Source organism: Zootoca vivipara, chromosome 3 (assembly GCF_965207765.1).
Source record: "Zootoca vivipara chromosome 3, rZooViv2.hap1.1, whole genome shotgun sequence".
Classification (NCBI taxonomy): domain Eukaryota; kingdom Metazoa; phylum Chordata; class Lepidosauria; order Squamata; family Lacertidae; genus Zootoca; species Zootoca vivipara.
The window spans coordinates 88,460,751-88,478,153 of record NC_142586.1 but is presented as its reverse complement, the minus strand read 5'-3'; the positions used below and the strand labels follow the sequence as shown (position 1 = coordinate 88,478,153).

General features: G+C 46.4%; 1 protein-coding gene across 1 annotated transcript in view; it reads right to left on the bottom strand.

The window, feature by feature from the left end:
* ITPKB (inositol-trisphosphate 3-kinase B) overlaps nt 1–11,071 on the bottom strand; it is a 97,151-nt gene extending 86,080 nt beyond the window's left edge. The window contains exons 1-2 of the mRNA XM_035111457.3: nt 10,779–11,071; nt 1,371–3,277 (exon numbers count right to left, since the gene is read on the bottom strand). Coding sequence (XP_034967348.1) covers nt 1,371–3,062 — 1,692 coding nt within the window. The 5' untranslated portion in view covers nt 3,063–3,277; nt 10,779–11,071. The remainder of the gene's footprint in view (nt 1–1,370; nt 3,278–10,778) is intronic.
* Nucleotides 11,072–17,403: the final 6,332 nt, after the last annotated feature.

Here is a 17,403-nt window from a genome sequence, read left to right as displayed (position 1 = left end):
TTAAATGAAAATCCTATTTTTGAAAATTCAAACAATAGGGTTTTTTATTTCAGAAGAAATTAATTATAGTTGTCTCTCCTATATAAACAAACATGTTAAAGCATCTTAAAATATCTTAAAACCTAATTACGGCCATCTATCAAACAGAGTTAATGAAAGGTTTGTGTAAAAAATAACACTGGGTGAAACTATTTCAATTATAATGCTAAGCATTATAAATGACACAAGGGAAGCATGTATTGAATTTATTATTGCTGATTTCCTCCTGGACCCAGAGTCTAGCAAGCCGTCGCTGGTACTAGGATCCAAAAGATGCCATCTTGTATACTGCCAGGATCATCCAAAGAGCCCATATGGATGATCACGTACTCCTAATTAAACCCTTCAACTTCCTGAGTTCTGCAATATGTTCAGTTCTCATATTATGAATATTTATGAGCCTACTAACCAAATGCCATGGACATTTCTCTCAATCACATTAATAAACACTATTTTGTTCAATAGATAATAGCCCTTATGGTCTCAATACTTCAAAGTGAAATTATGTGCAGTCTTTTTTCAGAAGTTCCACTTTCTTCAGTGGGGCTTCCTTCCAAATAAATATACTCTTACTTAGCGATCAAGTAAGAGAAGTAATGTTGTTTGGTATTCTTGAATGTGTAAAGAGAGTGCCAGATAGAAATTTGTCTCTTGTCTCAGCTATGCATAAAGGCTCTATTTAATTAAAAGCTAATACATTTAAATTATTATAGTAACCAGCTAGTAAGCATGCCTGTGCAAATTTACAGGAATTTCAAAATAAGAAACTGCATTTAAATCAATCATTTAAATTTGTTCTTTTTCCTTAACAATTCAAACAATTTAAATCACCTTTGTTTAAATCAAACCACTCTGAGTGTATGGTGGTCTTTGTCACACCGCAGGAAGCCCTGGTGCCCCTTGCCCTCTGGCACCTCTGGATTTACCCTCAAAATGAGTTGTTACCACCCTGTTCTGGTTCCTTTCCCCCACCAAACTCTGTTTTCCTTTTCCAGATTTCCCGCACAACATAATGATGAACACACCTAATGGAAACGTCACTTGTGTGACTCCTTAGCGTGAAGATGCGGGTTATCTCATTTCACTCTTAGCAGAATGAAACTTGATGGAATAAGCCAAACACAAGAAACATTAAGGGAAGGCAAAAGTAAAGTGATCATAAGCACCAGCACAGAAACAGATCAAAAAGTGAGTGAACAACTTATTCCTCTTTAAGAGGATTCCCTTCCGAAAAGGGCAGAGGAGACGCCCATCACCTGCAGAGGCAAGCTATTGAGAAACTTGCTGGTGATCTCTCTTATTGTCTGACACTTGCTTTGCTCAGAACTTACCACTCTTGGTTTATCCAGGGTTTGCAGGAAGGCTGGGCTCTGGTCCAAGGATCTCTCGGGATCGCTGGAGATGTCTTCCTCAGACTCTTCCCAGGATGAGGAAAAGCCAGTGGAAGAGGCTGAGGAGGAAGACAACTTCCTGACAGGCATGTTCTTTCGGGGGCTTCCTCCTGCCTCTTCCTCCTCCTGAGCACCCAGGTCAGTCACTATGACAGCAGGGATGCTGCTTCCTCCTCCTCCACAGCAACTCTCAGCTTCCATCAGGGGCTTTCCCTGCTCCTGCTGCTCTAGGGCTCCCGAGGTCCCAGGCAGAGGCTGCTGCCGTCCAGGATGCTGCTGCTCTTGCAGCCCAGCTCCGTTAGCTTCAGCCATGATGTCTGGGGAAGGCTTGGGTGCCAGCGGCAGCTTCTTCGCAGAGCACTCCACAACCAGCAAGCAGCTGCTGCTGCTGCTACCCTCCTCGCCGTCAGTCTTGGCAACACAAGGCGGGTCTCCTGCCGGGAGCGGCTCTCCAAGGGGCTTCTCCGTTGCGTCGGAGCCCTGCCCTCCACGAAAGCCGCTCCTCCCCAGCACGCCTTCTAAGAAATCTGGAGCCTCGGAGGACCCGCTCACCTTGGGCGGCCCCCGGGAACGCCGCGCATCGTCTTCAAGGAGCTGCCTCGCGTTGCCCGTCACCCCTGACGCCCCTTGACATCTCCTCGCGCCCACCACGTCTCTGGAGTCCTGGCATTCAGAGGAGCCGCTTCTCTTCTCCAAGTCCTGCGCCCCACCGGACCCCTGCCTCCTCTCCTCCTTCCCCGACTCCTGCGTCCTGGAAGTCCTGTCCATCGCGCCCCGAGGGTGCGCCTTTGGCGAGGTGTCCCCTTTCTCCCTCTCCTCGGAGCCGCGCGCCGGAGGCGACTTGCTCTCCAACTCTTTGGACTCCTGCGCTCCAGTTCTCCTGCCGCCCATCTCCTCCGCCTCTGGGCGCTGTGCTCTGAGAAGAGGCCCGTTCTCCGTCTCCATCGCGCCTTGCGCAACCGGAGAGCCCGTCTTTCTCTTCTCCGCCTCCTGCTCCGGCGTCCTCCCCGTGTTCTCTAGTCGGGCCAGAGGGTTCTCCGGCCCCTCGACGGTCGCCCCCTTCTCCTGCTGCCGCTGCTGCTTCGAGCCCGCCTCCGGTGCGCGTCCAAGCACTTGCGCGCTCCGAGACGGGCTCGGCGAAGGCGACCTCCTCCTGCCCGCGCCCGGACTCTTGAGGAGGAAGGCGCCCCCGGAGCTCTGCGCCTGGATGTGCGCCTCGAAGAGCCCCACTTTCTGAGTCACTTGCACGTTCTGCCGCTGCAGGAGCCGTGCCGTCCTGCGCGCCTCTTCCAAGCCGGGCGAAGGCGAGCGGCCAGGAGGGCTCGCCCAGCTGGGGCTGCTAAGCCGGCGGCGGGGCCCGCGGGGCGCAGCGTCCTCCTCGCTCCCTGCCTGCAGCAGCAGCGGCTCCGCCGGAGGGAACAGGAAAGCTGGGGTGGCAGCAGCGCTGGAGCGCCCGGGCAGCGGGCAGTAGCTGCTGTGCCTCTCGGTTCCCGGGACCAGACCAGGCAGCACCTGCCTGCGCGTCACGGGCGGCGTCTTGCTCCTGCCGCCTCCGCAGCCGCCCTTCTCCTCGTCTTCCTCGCCGCTCTTCATGATCACTAGGCTGTTGAGCGTATAGCAGGACACGGCCATAGTAAAGGGTCCGGCTGCCGGGGAACAGGCGCCGCTTCTTCTTCCTCCTCCTCCGCCACCTCCTCCTCCTCCCAGGTCAGCCTCTGCCGAGCAGCCCACGTCCTCTCAGGGCCGGCGGTGGCGGCGGCAGGAGTGGCGGCTGCAGCATCGCCCAGGGAGCAGCCGAAGGAGCGCAGAGGCGGTGTGCTGGCCCCGGCCCGCCGCTCCATAAACAACTGAGGAGAGAGGGAGAGAGAAGAGGGACAGTGAGCGCGGGAAAACCGAGGCGTCTTTAGCCGCGCGCGCTGATTGGCCGCGACATGCGCGGCTCGGCCAATGGCGGCGAAGCTCGCTGCTCATGGGCTGGGTTGGCGGCCGTGAGGGAGTAGCTGCGGCTCAGGCTCTCCTCTTATAACTATGGAGAGCGTTTAAATGCCCGCACGGCAAACCAGGACTAAATTTAATGTGTCTTTCCACAGACAGCGCTGCTAGCAAACGGAACCTTATTTCAAATCCGGATGGGGGGGGGGGGTGAACCGACCCATTATTTCCTCTACCGCAATGTTTAGTGCACTGTATTTAATGTAAGGCGGAGGGGGGGACACAAGAACATACCGTACTTTGGTCAAACCCAGCATTTCATCCATTAAACCCAAAATTAAACTGAACCTACGGAGACCATACTAGTCCAAAATCATAGCCGCTCTGGTTTCAATGCCAAGGCACGGCCTCGGGGATATATAAATAATGAAAAAGAAAAGAAAAGCAAGCACTTATATCTGGATGAGTAACTTTCCCTAAAGTAAGCATAGGTAAAGGGACCCCTGACCATTAGGTCCAGTCATGACCGACTCTGGGGTTGCACGCTCATCTCGCATTATTGGCCGAGGGAGCCAGCGTATAGCTTCCAGGTCATGTGGCCAGCATGACAAAGCCGCTTATGGCAAACCAGAGCAGCACATGGAAACGCCGTTTACCTTCCCGCTGTAGCGGTTCCTATTTATCTACTTGCATTTTGACGTGCTTTCGAACTGCTAGGTTGGCAGGAGCTGGGACCAAGCAACGGGAGCTCACCCCGTCACAGGGATTCGAACCGCCGACCTTCTGATCAGCAAGCCCTAGGCTCAGTGGTTTAACCCACAGCGCCATAAGCATAGTCACAGGAATACTGAGAGAAGTGAGATCTGCAGACACATGAGTGCCTCTGGACCAGGCATATTATTAGTATTTATTGAATTTATATACCGCTCTATACCCAGGGGTCTCAGGGCAGTTCACAGAATAAAACCAAGATATAAAATCACATAATAAATATAAAAACAACAACCCAATAGCCCCCCCTTCCACAGAGCAGGCTGGTCCAGGGAGAGATGCTATTGGAAGAGATCAAAAGGGTTGGGGCACAGCAAGGAGCCATGGGCAAATCTCCTTATTAGCCCCCAGATCTTAACTCTGACATTAAAGTTTGGGCAAATAAAAGTCTTAGACTTGCTGGTAGGATGCGAAGGGATGTTAATAGCTCTGGCCATTGCTTTGAAGGAAATTATAGGTGAAGATGTATCCACAAGGGTGGAGGAAGTGAGGTGGTGTGACTAAAAGTTGAGCTCTCCCCCACCCATTTATTTAAAACAAATGGAGGCAAGAGTTGTGTAATGGGAATGTGTAATGGGCAGCCCTAGATGTAGGCCTGAGAGACTGTGGTGGGGATGCCAAGAGACTCACAAATCTAATGGGCGTACGTAGTCAGGATTTATGTTAGGAGGGCAGGATTTATAGGGGGGCAGAACCAAGCTACCTGTGACATGATTGGTCAGTTAGTTAAACTTTTTTTATTAATTTCTTGATTGGGGGCATCTGCCCATGGTCATGGGGCTAATCGTGTGAGAGCCTACTTGAAGTGGAAAATTGCGCTGTAAAGACAAAAGGCATGACAAGACTGAGGGAAGGAGAGCTACTGACATGTCTCTTTGGATGTGAACTATCCTGCTTCACACCATTCCTTTATTTTATACCATACTACCTTACACTGTACCTGTGCACCCTGTCAGTTGCTATATACCTTGTCATATGATTTGAATTTGTGGGCAACTTGCTGAAACCTGGGCAGAGTTACTTCATGTATTAACAAGCTATCCAAGGCTGCGGTCTTAGGAACTTTTGTGAGAATAAGCACCAACTGAATTTAGTGGGATTTATTTATGACTAAATATGCATAGGATTGGATAACATAATACGCAGTTACTTCCTCCTGTACCAGAGTTGGTACAGATGCATTTATTATTATGTATGGGTGTACTGTTGTAATGCCACTAAAACTTTGGGCATAGAAACACTTACAGCTTTTAAGTCTGATATGCATCTGTGTGGTTTGCTCTAGTCCCGATTCAGCAATGTGAAGTTGTGTGATGCAGACCTTTATTGTGTGCATTTAATGCCTTTCACATTGTGACTACCTCTGTGAATTCAGCTGCCCATTTATTTATTTAACAAAAATTGTACGCTGCTTAACCATAAATAAAACTTCGGCAATTTTATGTACCTGCCTGCATGAAAAAACATTTGGTTTTTTTGCATCTGTCTACTTACAAGGAAGAAAATTGGAGATATGAAAGAAAATTGGAGATATGAAAGGAACATTTCGTACAAAGATTACCATAATAAAGGACAAAAGTGGTAAGGACCTAACAGAAGCAGAAGACATCAAGAAGAGGTGGCAAGAATACACAGAGGAATTATACCAGAAAGATATGGAGGTCTCGTACACCCCAGGTAGTGTGGTTGCTGACCTTGAGCCAGACATCTTGGAGAGTGAAGTCAAATGGGCCTTAGAAAGCACTGCTAATAACAAGGCCAGTGGAAGTGATGATATTCCAGCTGAACTATTTAAAATTTTAAAAGATGATGCTGTTAAGGTGCTACACCCAATATGCCAGCAAGTTTGGAAAACTCAGCAATGGCCAGAGGATTGGAGAAGATCAGTCTACATCCCAATCCCGAAGAAGGGCAGTGCCAAAGAATGCTCCAACTACCGCACAATTGCGCTCATTTCACACGCTAGCAAGGTTATGCTTAAAATTCTACAAGGCAGGCTTAGGCAGTATGTGGACCGAGAACTCCCAGAAGTGCAAGCTGGATTTCGAAGGGGCAGAGGAACCAGAGACCAAATAGCAAACATGCACTGGATTATGGAGAAAGCTAGAGAGTTCCAGAAAAACATCTACTTCTGCTTCATTGACTATGCAAAAGCCTTTGACTGTGTTGACCACAGCAAACTATGGCAAGTTCTTAAAGAAATGGGAGTGCCTGATCACCTCATCTGTCTCCTGAGAAATCTCTATGTGGGACAAGAAGCTACAGTTAGAACTGGATATGGAACAACTGATTGGTTCAAAATTGGGAAAGGGGTACGACAAGGTTGTATATTGTCTCCCTGCTTATTTAACTTATATGCAGAATTCATCATGCGAAAGGCTGGACTAGATGAATCCCAAGCCGGAATTAAGATTGCCAGAAGAAATATCAACAACCTCAGATATGCAGATGACACAACCTTGATGGCAGAAAGTGAGGAGGAATTAAAGAACCTTTTAATGAGGGTGAAAGAGGAGAGTGCAAAATATGGTCTGAAGCTCAACATGAAAAAAACCAAGATCATGGCCACTGGTCCCATCACCTCCTGGCAAATAGAAGGGGAAGAAATGGAGGCAGTGAGAGATTTTACTTTCTTGGGCTCCTTGATCACTGCAGACGATGACAGCAGTCACGAAATTAAAAGACACCTGCTTCTTGGGAGAAAAGCAATGACAAACCTAGACAGCATCTTAAAAAGCAGAGACATCACCTTGCCGACAAAGGTCTGTATAGTTAAAGCTATGGTTTTCCCAGTAGTGATGTATGGAAGTGAGAGCTGGACCATAAAGAAGGCTGATCGCCGAAGAATTGATGCTTTTGAATTATGGTGCTGGAGGAGACTCTTGAGAGTCCCATGGACTGCAAGAAGATCAAACCTATCCATTCTTAAGGAAATCAGCCCTGAGTGCTCACTGGAAGGACAGATCGTGAAGCTGAGGCTCTAATACTTTGGCCACCTCATGAGAAGAGAACACTCCCTGGAAAAGACCCTGATGTTGGGAGAGATTGAGGGCACTTGGAGAAGGGGATGACAGAGGATGAGATGGTTGGACAGTGTTCTCGAAGCTACGAACATGAGTTTGACCAAACTGCGGGAGGCAGTGCAAGACAGGAGTGCCTGGCGTGCTCTGGTCCATGGGGTCACGAAGAGTTGGACACGACTAAACGACTAAACAACAACAATTTACAAGGAATTTCTCTCATCTTTCAGTGCAAACCTTTGAAGATTATTATGATGCTAGTGGTTATCAGTAAAAAGAACATCTTATCCCTGTGTGGTGTTACACTATAGGCTTCTGGCCCCTGAACATATGTGTCCCAACCTGTAAATAGTCAAGAGTTAATGTTATCAACAGTGAGCCTTGTATCACCTTAAAGATCAACACATTTATTGTGGCACAACCTTTAGTGGTTCAAGTCCCCTGCATCAAATGCATGAAAGTGTTAGCCTTCATGGACACTGTATATTTCCACCCTCTGAAGGCACAACCTAGAGAAAATTATGAACTAGATTGACCATGGTTTAAAAAAGCAGCCATGGGCAAATATAATCTGAATTATGGTTATAGAAGAGTATTTAATCTGCATTGTTTTCCCAGTTCCTCAGTAATACCTGTATGCTTTGCCAAATGGTGCTAATAACAGCTGGAGAAGCAATTTTAATCAGGAAAATAGCATAGGCGAAAGGGCTAACATCCTCTCCCTCATCACTGAGGTCCAGATCGGAATTCCTCTCCCCCACCCCACAGCTATTAATAGCATTTTTAAAAAATGTAGGAGTTCCTATTCATAGATCTCCTTTGCCTTGTCTAGTTTAGTCCCAAGAGCAACACTTTACGTAACTGATTAAGTGGACTCTTCCCCAAAACCCACAATAAATTTGTTCATTTGAAGACAATATTATGATTGTTATTAATTGAATTTCTACACTGCCCTTCATTCAAGGATCACAGGGCGGATTAAAATATAAAACACAGAAATACATACCGTAATAATGAACAAAAACAATACCTCCCTCCCCAGTTTAAAAGGCCATAGATTGTTCAATTAACCAAAGGCCTAGGAGAAGAGGAATGTTTTTGCCTGGCACTTAAATATATGTAACGCAGGCACCAGGCAGGCCTATTGAGGAGAGCATACCACAAGTGGTAAGCCACCACAGAAAAGGCCTATTCTTGTGTGGCCACCCTCCAGACCTGCCACAGAGGAAGCACACAGAGGAAGCTCATATGATGATAGCAGGGTCTGGATCAGTTCATATGTGAAGAGGTAGCACTCCATATTGCAGTCCTGAGCCATTTAGGGATTTGTAGGTCAAAGCCAGCACTTTGAATTGGGCCTGGAAACTAATAGTCAGCCAGTGCAACTGGACCACTTTTGGTGTTATATGCTTAAACCAGAGATTTTCGACTTTTTTGAGTCCACGGCTCCCATGAACAACTACTGTACGTTCTTTCTGCAGCATCCTTGTGGGGCTCAGGAGCCAGATTATGTCACCCCTTGCCTGCAGAGCTGGCAGCCTCTCACCCTTTTTCAAACACCCTCCCTTGTGGAGCGTTCACTTAGCCCCCTTTCCTTGGGAGTCCTCTGGGCAGTCGCTGCTGCCACCCCTGGCCTCTGAGCTGCCCCACCCTCATCCCAAAGAGAGATGCCTCCTCACACTGCCACACAGGGGCATAGGACTTGCTTGTCCATTCCCAACAGCAAGGGCTGGCGGACTGGCTGGCTGGGCTGCTTGCTTACTTACTCTGAGGCTATCTAAGCTCCTGGCAACCAGCACTCCCTGACGAGCCCAAGAGGCACCAATTTGCCTGCGGAGCTTGTAGCCAGGGCTGCTGCAACCAACAGCTGTGCAAGTCTTTGGGAGGCAGAGATGCAAGAAGGCATCCAGGGAGGGAGGGAAGGAAAAGAGGGACAGAGGCCAGTGTTGCCCGAGGCGTCCCTGAACATCATTCAAGGCACCCCTGGGTTCCACAGCACCCTGGTTGAAAACCGCTAACTTAAACCATCTTGTCCCAGTGAGCAACCTGGCTGCTGAATTTTAAGTATTCACACTATTTTTTAACACTCCATAACTGCAAGTCATAATGACATAAGAAGAACGCAGGATCAGTCAAATGCCCACTTAGTCCAGCATCCTGTTCTCGTCATGGCCAGCCAGATGCCAAAGGAAATCTCACAAGCTGGACCTTTCTGCCAGAGCACTCCCCCCCCCCCCACTTGTGATTCCTTGCATTCTAACTCCACCCTCGCAAGGAAGGCAAAGCCCATGTTGTTGCTACAAGATTTCAAAGGTTAAAAGTGCCTTGTTCAAGCCCCCCAAATATCACAGCTAAACTAGACATGGACTCCTAAAGCTGAGCGCCATGTTTAGTATTAGCAGCACTGCTTTTGTGAGCACAATCAATTGCTATATACAAAACCCACTGTGCATAGCTACACATATTAGCATGAGTTTGTTCTTAGGATTGCGTAACCCTCTGGACCAAGGCTATGCTTATGTTCCCTGTTTTTTCCTTGACATTCCTATGCACATATGCTACCTCTCCCCCTCCCCTTGTTGCCTATGGCTTCTCAGAACACCACAAATGACATGTCTTGTGGCTCTGTTTTTATACATAATGTATGCATATTTGAAATTCTGCTTTTAAGCACTTTTCTTGCAATTCCACATTTCTGAGCACCTCCGTGTAAAACTAAGCTTGTATAGCAAAACAAAACCCACAGCTGAATGCACCCCTGGCTGTTGGGACTCCCTATGCATCTGTGTGTTTACATGTACCTTAGTTTGCAGAATTCTTGCATACACTGTTTTTGTACAAGCAGTACTGCAAATACCTCTGGTGACTCCGTTAAGTACAAGGCACACTTTTCTCCAGTGTTGCGTCTACCTGGGGGCGGGGGCGGGGGCGGGAGTCAACCGTGGCGTACTTGCTGGTTCTCTGTGCTACCTGAACGGCTCATTAAAATTACAGCTCCCTTTATGGAAACTCTGAGTGCGTCCAAATGTCGAGGGAGAGGAAAGGAGGCGATGTGCATTAGATATTGGGTAAACATGTTGAACGTGGCCATGTGTGTTTATGCGCAGTCTAAACCCCCGTGATGGATGCCTTACCGTCACGCTACACAGGACAAATAAATGTTGGCGATTTCTACCCATACAAACAAACAAACAAAGGTAAGTAACTGCAGATCAGCATCTAAATGCCCTCCACCCCCGTCGCAGATCTAATTCCGTTGGCTAAATCGCCTCTCATCGTAACGGATACATTTCGCTTCTCTGGAAGTCTGCGTGGGACTTTTTGGGTTTTGTACTCCAGCTGATCTTGCCCGAAAAAGGCAGCTTGTCGGAGCCCGCCCCCCTCCTGCCGAAGGAACCTGCAAGGACTCGGAGCCCCATTGCCAGTTGAGCGCAGTTCGGCAACCTCTTGAGAAATAGCCATTGTGAAATAAATGTGTGCGCCGTTGCCCGCCCGCCCGCGCACTCAGCCTAAAAATCTCTTCTGCTCCTACAGGGTCTGCGAAAGGAGCGATCCCCCCTCGGCCGAGCTGGGGGGGGGGGGAATGTCGGTATGCACAGAGCGAAATAGGAGAGGTTGGCCTTACCTGTTCCGCAGAGAGGCTGTTGCACCTTTAGTTCACATCTCCTAGCATCAAGGCGCGCAAACTTCCAAACACCCCAGAAATTATTTCCAACAGTCAGATCGCAACTTTTTCCGGCGTCCGTTCACTGCCCCTCCTCTGTCTCTCCGCAGCCGAGCTGCAAAAGAGCGAGTGAATGGTTTGGTCGGCAGAATCGAGAACTTTTGTTTTGTTGGCCGATCTGCCGCCGTGCTCAGCGCTCGACTTTTGCAACACCGCCCTTGTCATTGGCTGCTTCTTCAACGTTTGTTGAATGTGCGGGAGAGAGAGGGAGAGAGAGAGAGAGAGTAGGGAGGGGAGGGGGTCGGAAAGCACAGGAAGGAAGTTGTGAGCCTGTCTGGGGTTGAACTCAGCGGAACAAGTTTCTTTTCATTTTTTTCTCTCTCTCTGGTGCTTGGCAGGACCGATGGAGGGAAACACTTAAAAAAAAAGTTTCCATTGTTAACTAGCTCAGAACAAAATCTGCTCCAGCCGTTGTGGGTTAAAGATACAGCATCCGTTTTTCCACCCCTCGCTCGCTCTTACTATGTATAACTTGCTGCAGCTATTTAAAAACCTTTTCAACTCCTTTTGGCAGAACGAGATCCCAAGCTGGGGCTGCTGCAGCTTTGCAGCCGGGGGTCTCCGTTCAAAGCCACCCGCAAGGCAATAATAATAATGCAATGTGTGCCCACGTAGGAGAGTGCAGTGCATGCATGCCGGAAGAGCAGTTGCTTTCCCCCCAACCCTCCCTGGAGCCCGTTTCCTTTTTCAGTCTTAATTTCGTGCAGGGAGGTGCGGCCTTGACTTTGCTCACTGAAAAGGGGAAACGGTCCTTTGGGAATGTGCTCTGGCAAGATTAACCCAAGTCTTGAGGCCTGAAGTATATTTTTATACAGTACACAGGACCAGACCAAGTATAAGAAGAGTCCTGCTGCATCTGGCCAAGGGCCCATCTAGTCCCAGCATCCTGACTGGGAGTGGCTGCCAAGACCGGTCCTGAAAGACCTACATTGACTCCCAGTAAGTTTCCAAACACAATTCAGAGTGTTGGTGCTGACCTTTAAAGCCCTAAACGGCCTCGGTCCTGTATACCTGAAGGAGCGTCTCCACCCCCATCACTCTGCCCAGACACTGAGGTCCAGCGCTGAGGGCCTTCTGGCAGTTCCCTCACTGAGAAGTGAGGTTACAGGGAACCAGGCAGAGGGCCTTCTCGGTAGTGGCACCCGCCCTGTGGAATGCCCTCCCATCAGATGTCAAGGAAATAAACAACTCTCTGACTTTTCGAAGACATCTGAAAGCTGCCCTGTTTAGGGAATTTTTAAATGTTTGGTGTTTTATTGTGTTTTTAATATTCTGTTGGGAGCAGCCCAGAGTGGCTGGGGAAACCCAACCAGATGGTGGGTATAGATAATATATTATTATTATTATTATTATTATTATTCTCACCGTGGTCAGCCAGGTGCCTATGGTCAGCCCAAAACCAGGACCTGAGCACAACAGCACTCTCCGCACCTGCGATTCCCAGAGACACTGGTATTCAAAAGCATACTGCCTCCAAAAGTGTAGGTACAGCATAGTCATATTGAATAGTTGCCACGAGTAGCCTTATCCTCCATTAATTTGTCTAACCCTCTTTTAGAGTCATTCAAGTAAGTGGCCCTCTCGACTTCTTGCAGCAGCAAATTCCCTAGTTTAACATGTCCAAAGGGGTAGGGGTGCAAATGTCCCATCAAGTCAAGTTGCTTCTTAAACCTCCACACCACCCCAGACGCCCATTGCTGGACCCCCACAGGGACATGAAGAAAAGAAGGTTTTCACCTACACATGATCATTGAATTAATAACGGGAGATTGAAATAAGGCTGCAATCATAAGCACACCTAAAAATCAGCTCTGTTACAACCAAGGCTTCTTTTTTTCAGCCAGAACTTGCTATAAGTCAGTTCCAGCACCACTCAGGTGGGTTTCGGCACCTCTCAGGTAGGCGCCATTGCCATTCTAAGAGAATGAGAGAGGCGTTCATGGTGAGTTCCAGCACCTCTTTTTCTAGAAATAATAGTACTGGTCACAGCCAATAGGATGTACTGTACTTTTTCTGGTGCTACAACTGCCTTCAATTAATGCCTCTACAGTACTTTGCTGTTACAGGAGAAATATGAGTCAGACCAGCTACCATTTAGCTCAGGCATCCCCAAACTTCGGCCCTCCAGATTTTTTGGACTATAATTCCCATCATCCCTGACCACAGGTCCTCTTAGCTAGGAATCATGGGAGTTGTAGGCCAAAATATCTGGAGGGCCACAGTTTGGGGATACCTGATTTAGCTCCTCTTCTCCTAGAACTGTGTCCTCTTAAGTTCTGGTACCTGTGTTTGCTTGTTTTCCTCTTCCCTCCTCATACCTTTTCCCTTTTGTATTGTGTCTTTTAGATTGTAAGTCTTAGGTCAGTGTAATTTTTAAATTTTTGTACAAAAATGACCGTCTCTTCATAAATAAATAAGAATATGGAAGTTGTCTTGCAACAGCTTTTGCGCACCGCTGAAGGATGCCAAACAACATGCTTTAGTTATTAATACAAACTTATTTGGTTGTATCTCGTGGCCCTACAGACATTTGACTCTTCTGCATTATTCCTGTCTATTCATTTTAATGTTATCCTTTTAAAAAAAGGATGCAAATAGGAAGCATATCAAATTATGCTATTGACAACATGGGCATAGCCAAGGGGGGGACATGGAGGCAGCTCCCCCCCCCCAATCCAGTAAAACAATAGAAATACTTAACTAACCGACCAATCACATCAGTTCTCCCCCCCCCCAACAAAAGTCTGCTCCCCAACAAAGTCCTGCCCCCTCCCCAATAATCCTGGCTACACCCAGGATTGACAACTAGATGTATACAATTCATTATGGGGACTCCATTTCTATTTTCTGCACTGGATACCAAAATATCTTGAGATTACTCTTCTTAGTCTGCAATCCTAAACACACTTACCTGGAAGCAAGTCCCACTGGATATGCACAAGATTCTGCTGTTGTTTGGTAAAATTTCTGCTGAAATTTTGTTTCCATTCAGGATCAACTCATTTGTTGTCCCCAATCTAGAAGCACAATCTGGAAGACTATAAGCAGCCTGCGGTCTCAGGGTCATGCATTTGATAAAGAGGGCTGCAGCCTCTGAAAGCTAATGCCGCAAAATATGCACTGCCACGTGACTCATTGTTGTTGATATGTCTATCTAGCATGACTTTTTCTTCTAAAATGCGATACACTACTGATATCAAGCCACTGTTTGGGGACCAGTAATTTCAGAATGGCTCTGATCCCATAGTACATTGTGATTTTATTTTTATTTATTGAATTTCTACACCACCCTTTATCTGAGGATCACAGGGTGGTTTATAGTATAATTTAACGGAAACACTTAAATAATGCCCCTCAACTCAAAGTTTCCAACGTAATTTACATTTACAGTAGGTCATAAAATGCAGTGAAACAGCTTGCAGCAGTAAAAGACAGCACTCAAGAATCACAGCAGTCACAATCACAACACTTTTTTTAAAAAAAACCACCATAATTTAGAAATGACAGCATGAAAAAATAAATATGTTGTACAGAAACACAAAGCTCAAAGTAATCAACATCCTCCCAATTCCTCTTAATCTTGTTGTCAGTGCAGTCAGTGACTTCATGATGGATGGCTGAAATTATAGCAAATTAGGTTTATTTTGCTTCCGTTTCGCAGATGTAGGTACTGCATAGAGGGAAGAAGTAATGTAGGAGACTGGGTGAAAAGGAGGGTACAAGGAGAATAAGCATTAGGGCAATTAGCTGTGAAGAGAGCAGAGGCAGGGGGGAACCTTGTATGCTTTAAACTCATTGGAGGAAGGCTGTGTTGAAAATATAAAAATAAACATATAGGTTTCTTAATTGCATCCTGTTGCTTTGTTCCCATTTTTGGTTCCTCTCTTTTTTCGTGTGCCCTCTGATCTGCGGAGCCCTTGACAGTACATAACCTAAAGACAGCACATTATACTGGAAACATGAAAACAGGAAGTGCAAATCACTCACACTTGCTCTGTCACTGCTTTTTTGTAACATCCAAAGCTGTCGTCCCACACCCATGGAACAAAGTCTGCGCTCAAGCGTTTTGAAGAATAACTCTGAGAGCTTCTTGTTTAGGCTTGGCTGGGGTCAAGTATGTAGCATTTTTCTACTTTAATTACTGCTTTGTCTATTTTAAAGGGTATTGGCATGGCTGGCAAGGGTACTTGCCTAAATTAACGCAGCACCTCTGATCTCTGCATTGCCAACAACAGACTCCAAGTTCAAACCCACAGTAATGTATTGCTCCTTGACATGGCTGACATTTCCCTAGTGATATGAGGCCGCAGTGAAAGAAATGGTCACTGCCATTAGGGATGGAAGAATGTGACCATTTCGGTTTCTCTTAGAGTCTCATTCTTCCAATCTTACATTCAGTTCTCCAATTCCTGCAGCAATTGGCATTTAAAAAAACAAACAAATTCCAAGGAATTTTGTGTGTGTTGTTTTCACTAAGATGTGTGTGTGTGCTAAGTGCAAATTTCACACTAATAAATGCCTTATCTATGCATATTGTCTAGCTGAAGAACTGCTTTGCAAAATTCAGAAAAGAGTAAATTTCAAAAGATAGTTGTGTTCCACTTCGTGTTCTGGTTCAGAAGTGCAAATTAGGGTGCTTCTCATTAAAATGCAGACAAACACAGATTCATTCTCCACCCAAACCAGCCATTCCTTTGTTAAGATGTTGTGCACCCCTATTGCAGTGTGTCAGAGCAACCAAGCAGGAGCGCAGACAACTGCCAAGCAGACGTTCCTTGGCACGCTTTGAGCTACCCATCACATTCTTGTATTATAGCTGTTACCTACCCTGCCTGAACTATCTAGGGAGGGTGAGCTACCAATGATTGTAAATAAAACCATTTGTTTTCCTGCATTTAAATCCCACCTTTCTTTCATCATGGAACTGAAGGCAGAGGACACCTGGCTCACATGCAATCCAAGGACTGACTGCTCAAACCCAGACATATATAGTTTCAGCAGGGATAGTCCCGGGACTATCTTTCAACTTCAAGTAGTCCTAATATTACATATAAAAGCACACATTCACTGCTTTAACGGCACAGTTCTAAGGATAATCACTCAAGAAGCCCCACTGTTTTCTCCCACAACAGTATACGTAGGATTGCAGCCAAAGATGTTATGACAAAACCCAGGGCTGAATAACAATATACCTTACTTTATCACATTGCTGTTTCATCTGTGGTTTTCTACATGTGTCTAAAAGAACCTGTCGCTGCTTGCACATCCCTCTGCTGCTCAAACCGACACTCCAGCACTTCTTTCTACATGACTGGAATTGTACCACGTTTGAACATGCAGGTTTACTGCCAGGGCATCTAATCTGTCCCTTAGCTTGAACTTTCTATCGTTTGGCAACAGTTTAATCAGATGGTGAGAAAGCCTATCTGTGCCAATCGATAAAACAAGGGAGCAGTAGCGAACAAAGCGAAAAACTGTGCACATGTTGCCACGCCCACAGTTCAGACTGCCTGGCGTGCAAACAAGTGCAGAGGCTGCCATGTGGGAATCCCCATGACGGACGGAAGACAAGCACAGGTCAGTTCCTGGATGTAGCCCTCCATCCTCATGCAGGAGGCTTTTGCACACCTGCTCCAGAAGACGTAGCTATGGAAGCCTATTTCAACATGTGGATTGCATGTAATGAATCAGTATTTTTTATTCCTCATTACTAATGGCTGTGATCACACACTCATTAATATGTCCAGTTGCTCTCAGCAGTACCTGCTTTTTAAGTTGTGATTTAAACAGGTGCAGTTAAGTTGCATTGAAATCAGTGGGACTTAAAAAGTGCTTGACTTTGACGGATTGTGCATTTGTGAATATGGCTAGAATATTTGTTGCTATTCCATCATTTGCAGTCCACACCAACATGCAGCGTGCACAGATATTTCTGTACCTGTGTGTGCATGCATCTTTTAAGAAAAATGTCACCAGAGCAAAATGTGACCAGATCTCAGTTACTATGCTGCACAATTGGCAAAATGAAGGTTTGTACATTTGATGTGGGAGGGAATAATATCAGTTTCTATTTGGTTTTTTAAGAAATGAACTATGCGCTCTTGCAAAAGCATCATATTTAGCTGTATCAATTGGCTCTTTTATTTAGGGAGGCTTTGTTTAGGGAGGCTTTTAATGTTTAATAGATCATTGTATTTTATTTTTCTGTTGGAAACCGCCCAGAGTGGCTGAGGAAACCCAGCAAGATGCGCACGGTATAAATATATTATTATTATTATTATTATTATTATTATTATTATTATTATTATTAGGTGGTAGTGGGTGGCAATATCCCAGCAACTTACTAATGTTCAATAGGTCCCTATAGCCATTAACAACACGACCACAATCTCCACCCCAAATGCAGCAGCAACAAAATACCAAAATTATGAAAGCAGTATACTTCAATACCTCTGTACTGTATTATTTTTTCAAAAAGTTTGATGTGATTACAATCTCTGAGATTATCCCCCATATTTAGTGTGCA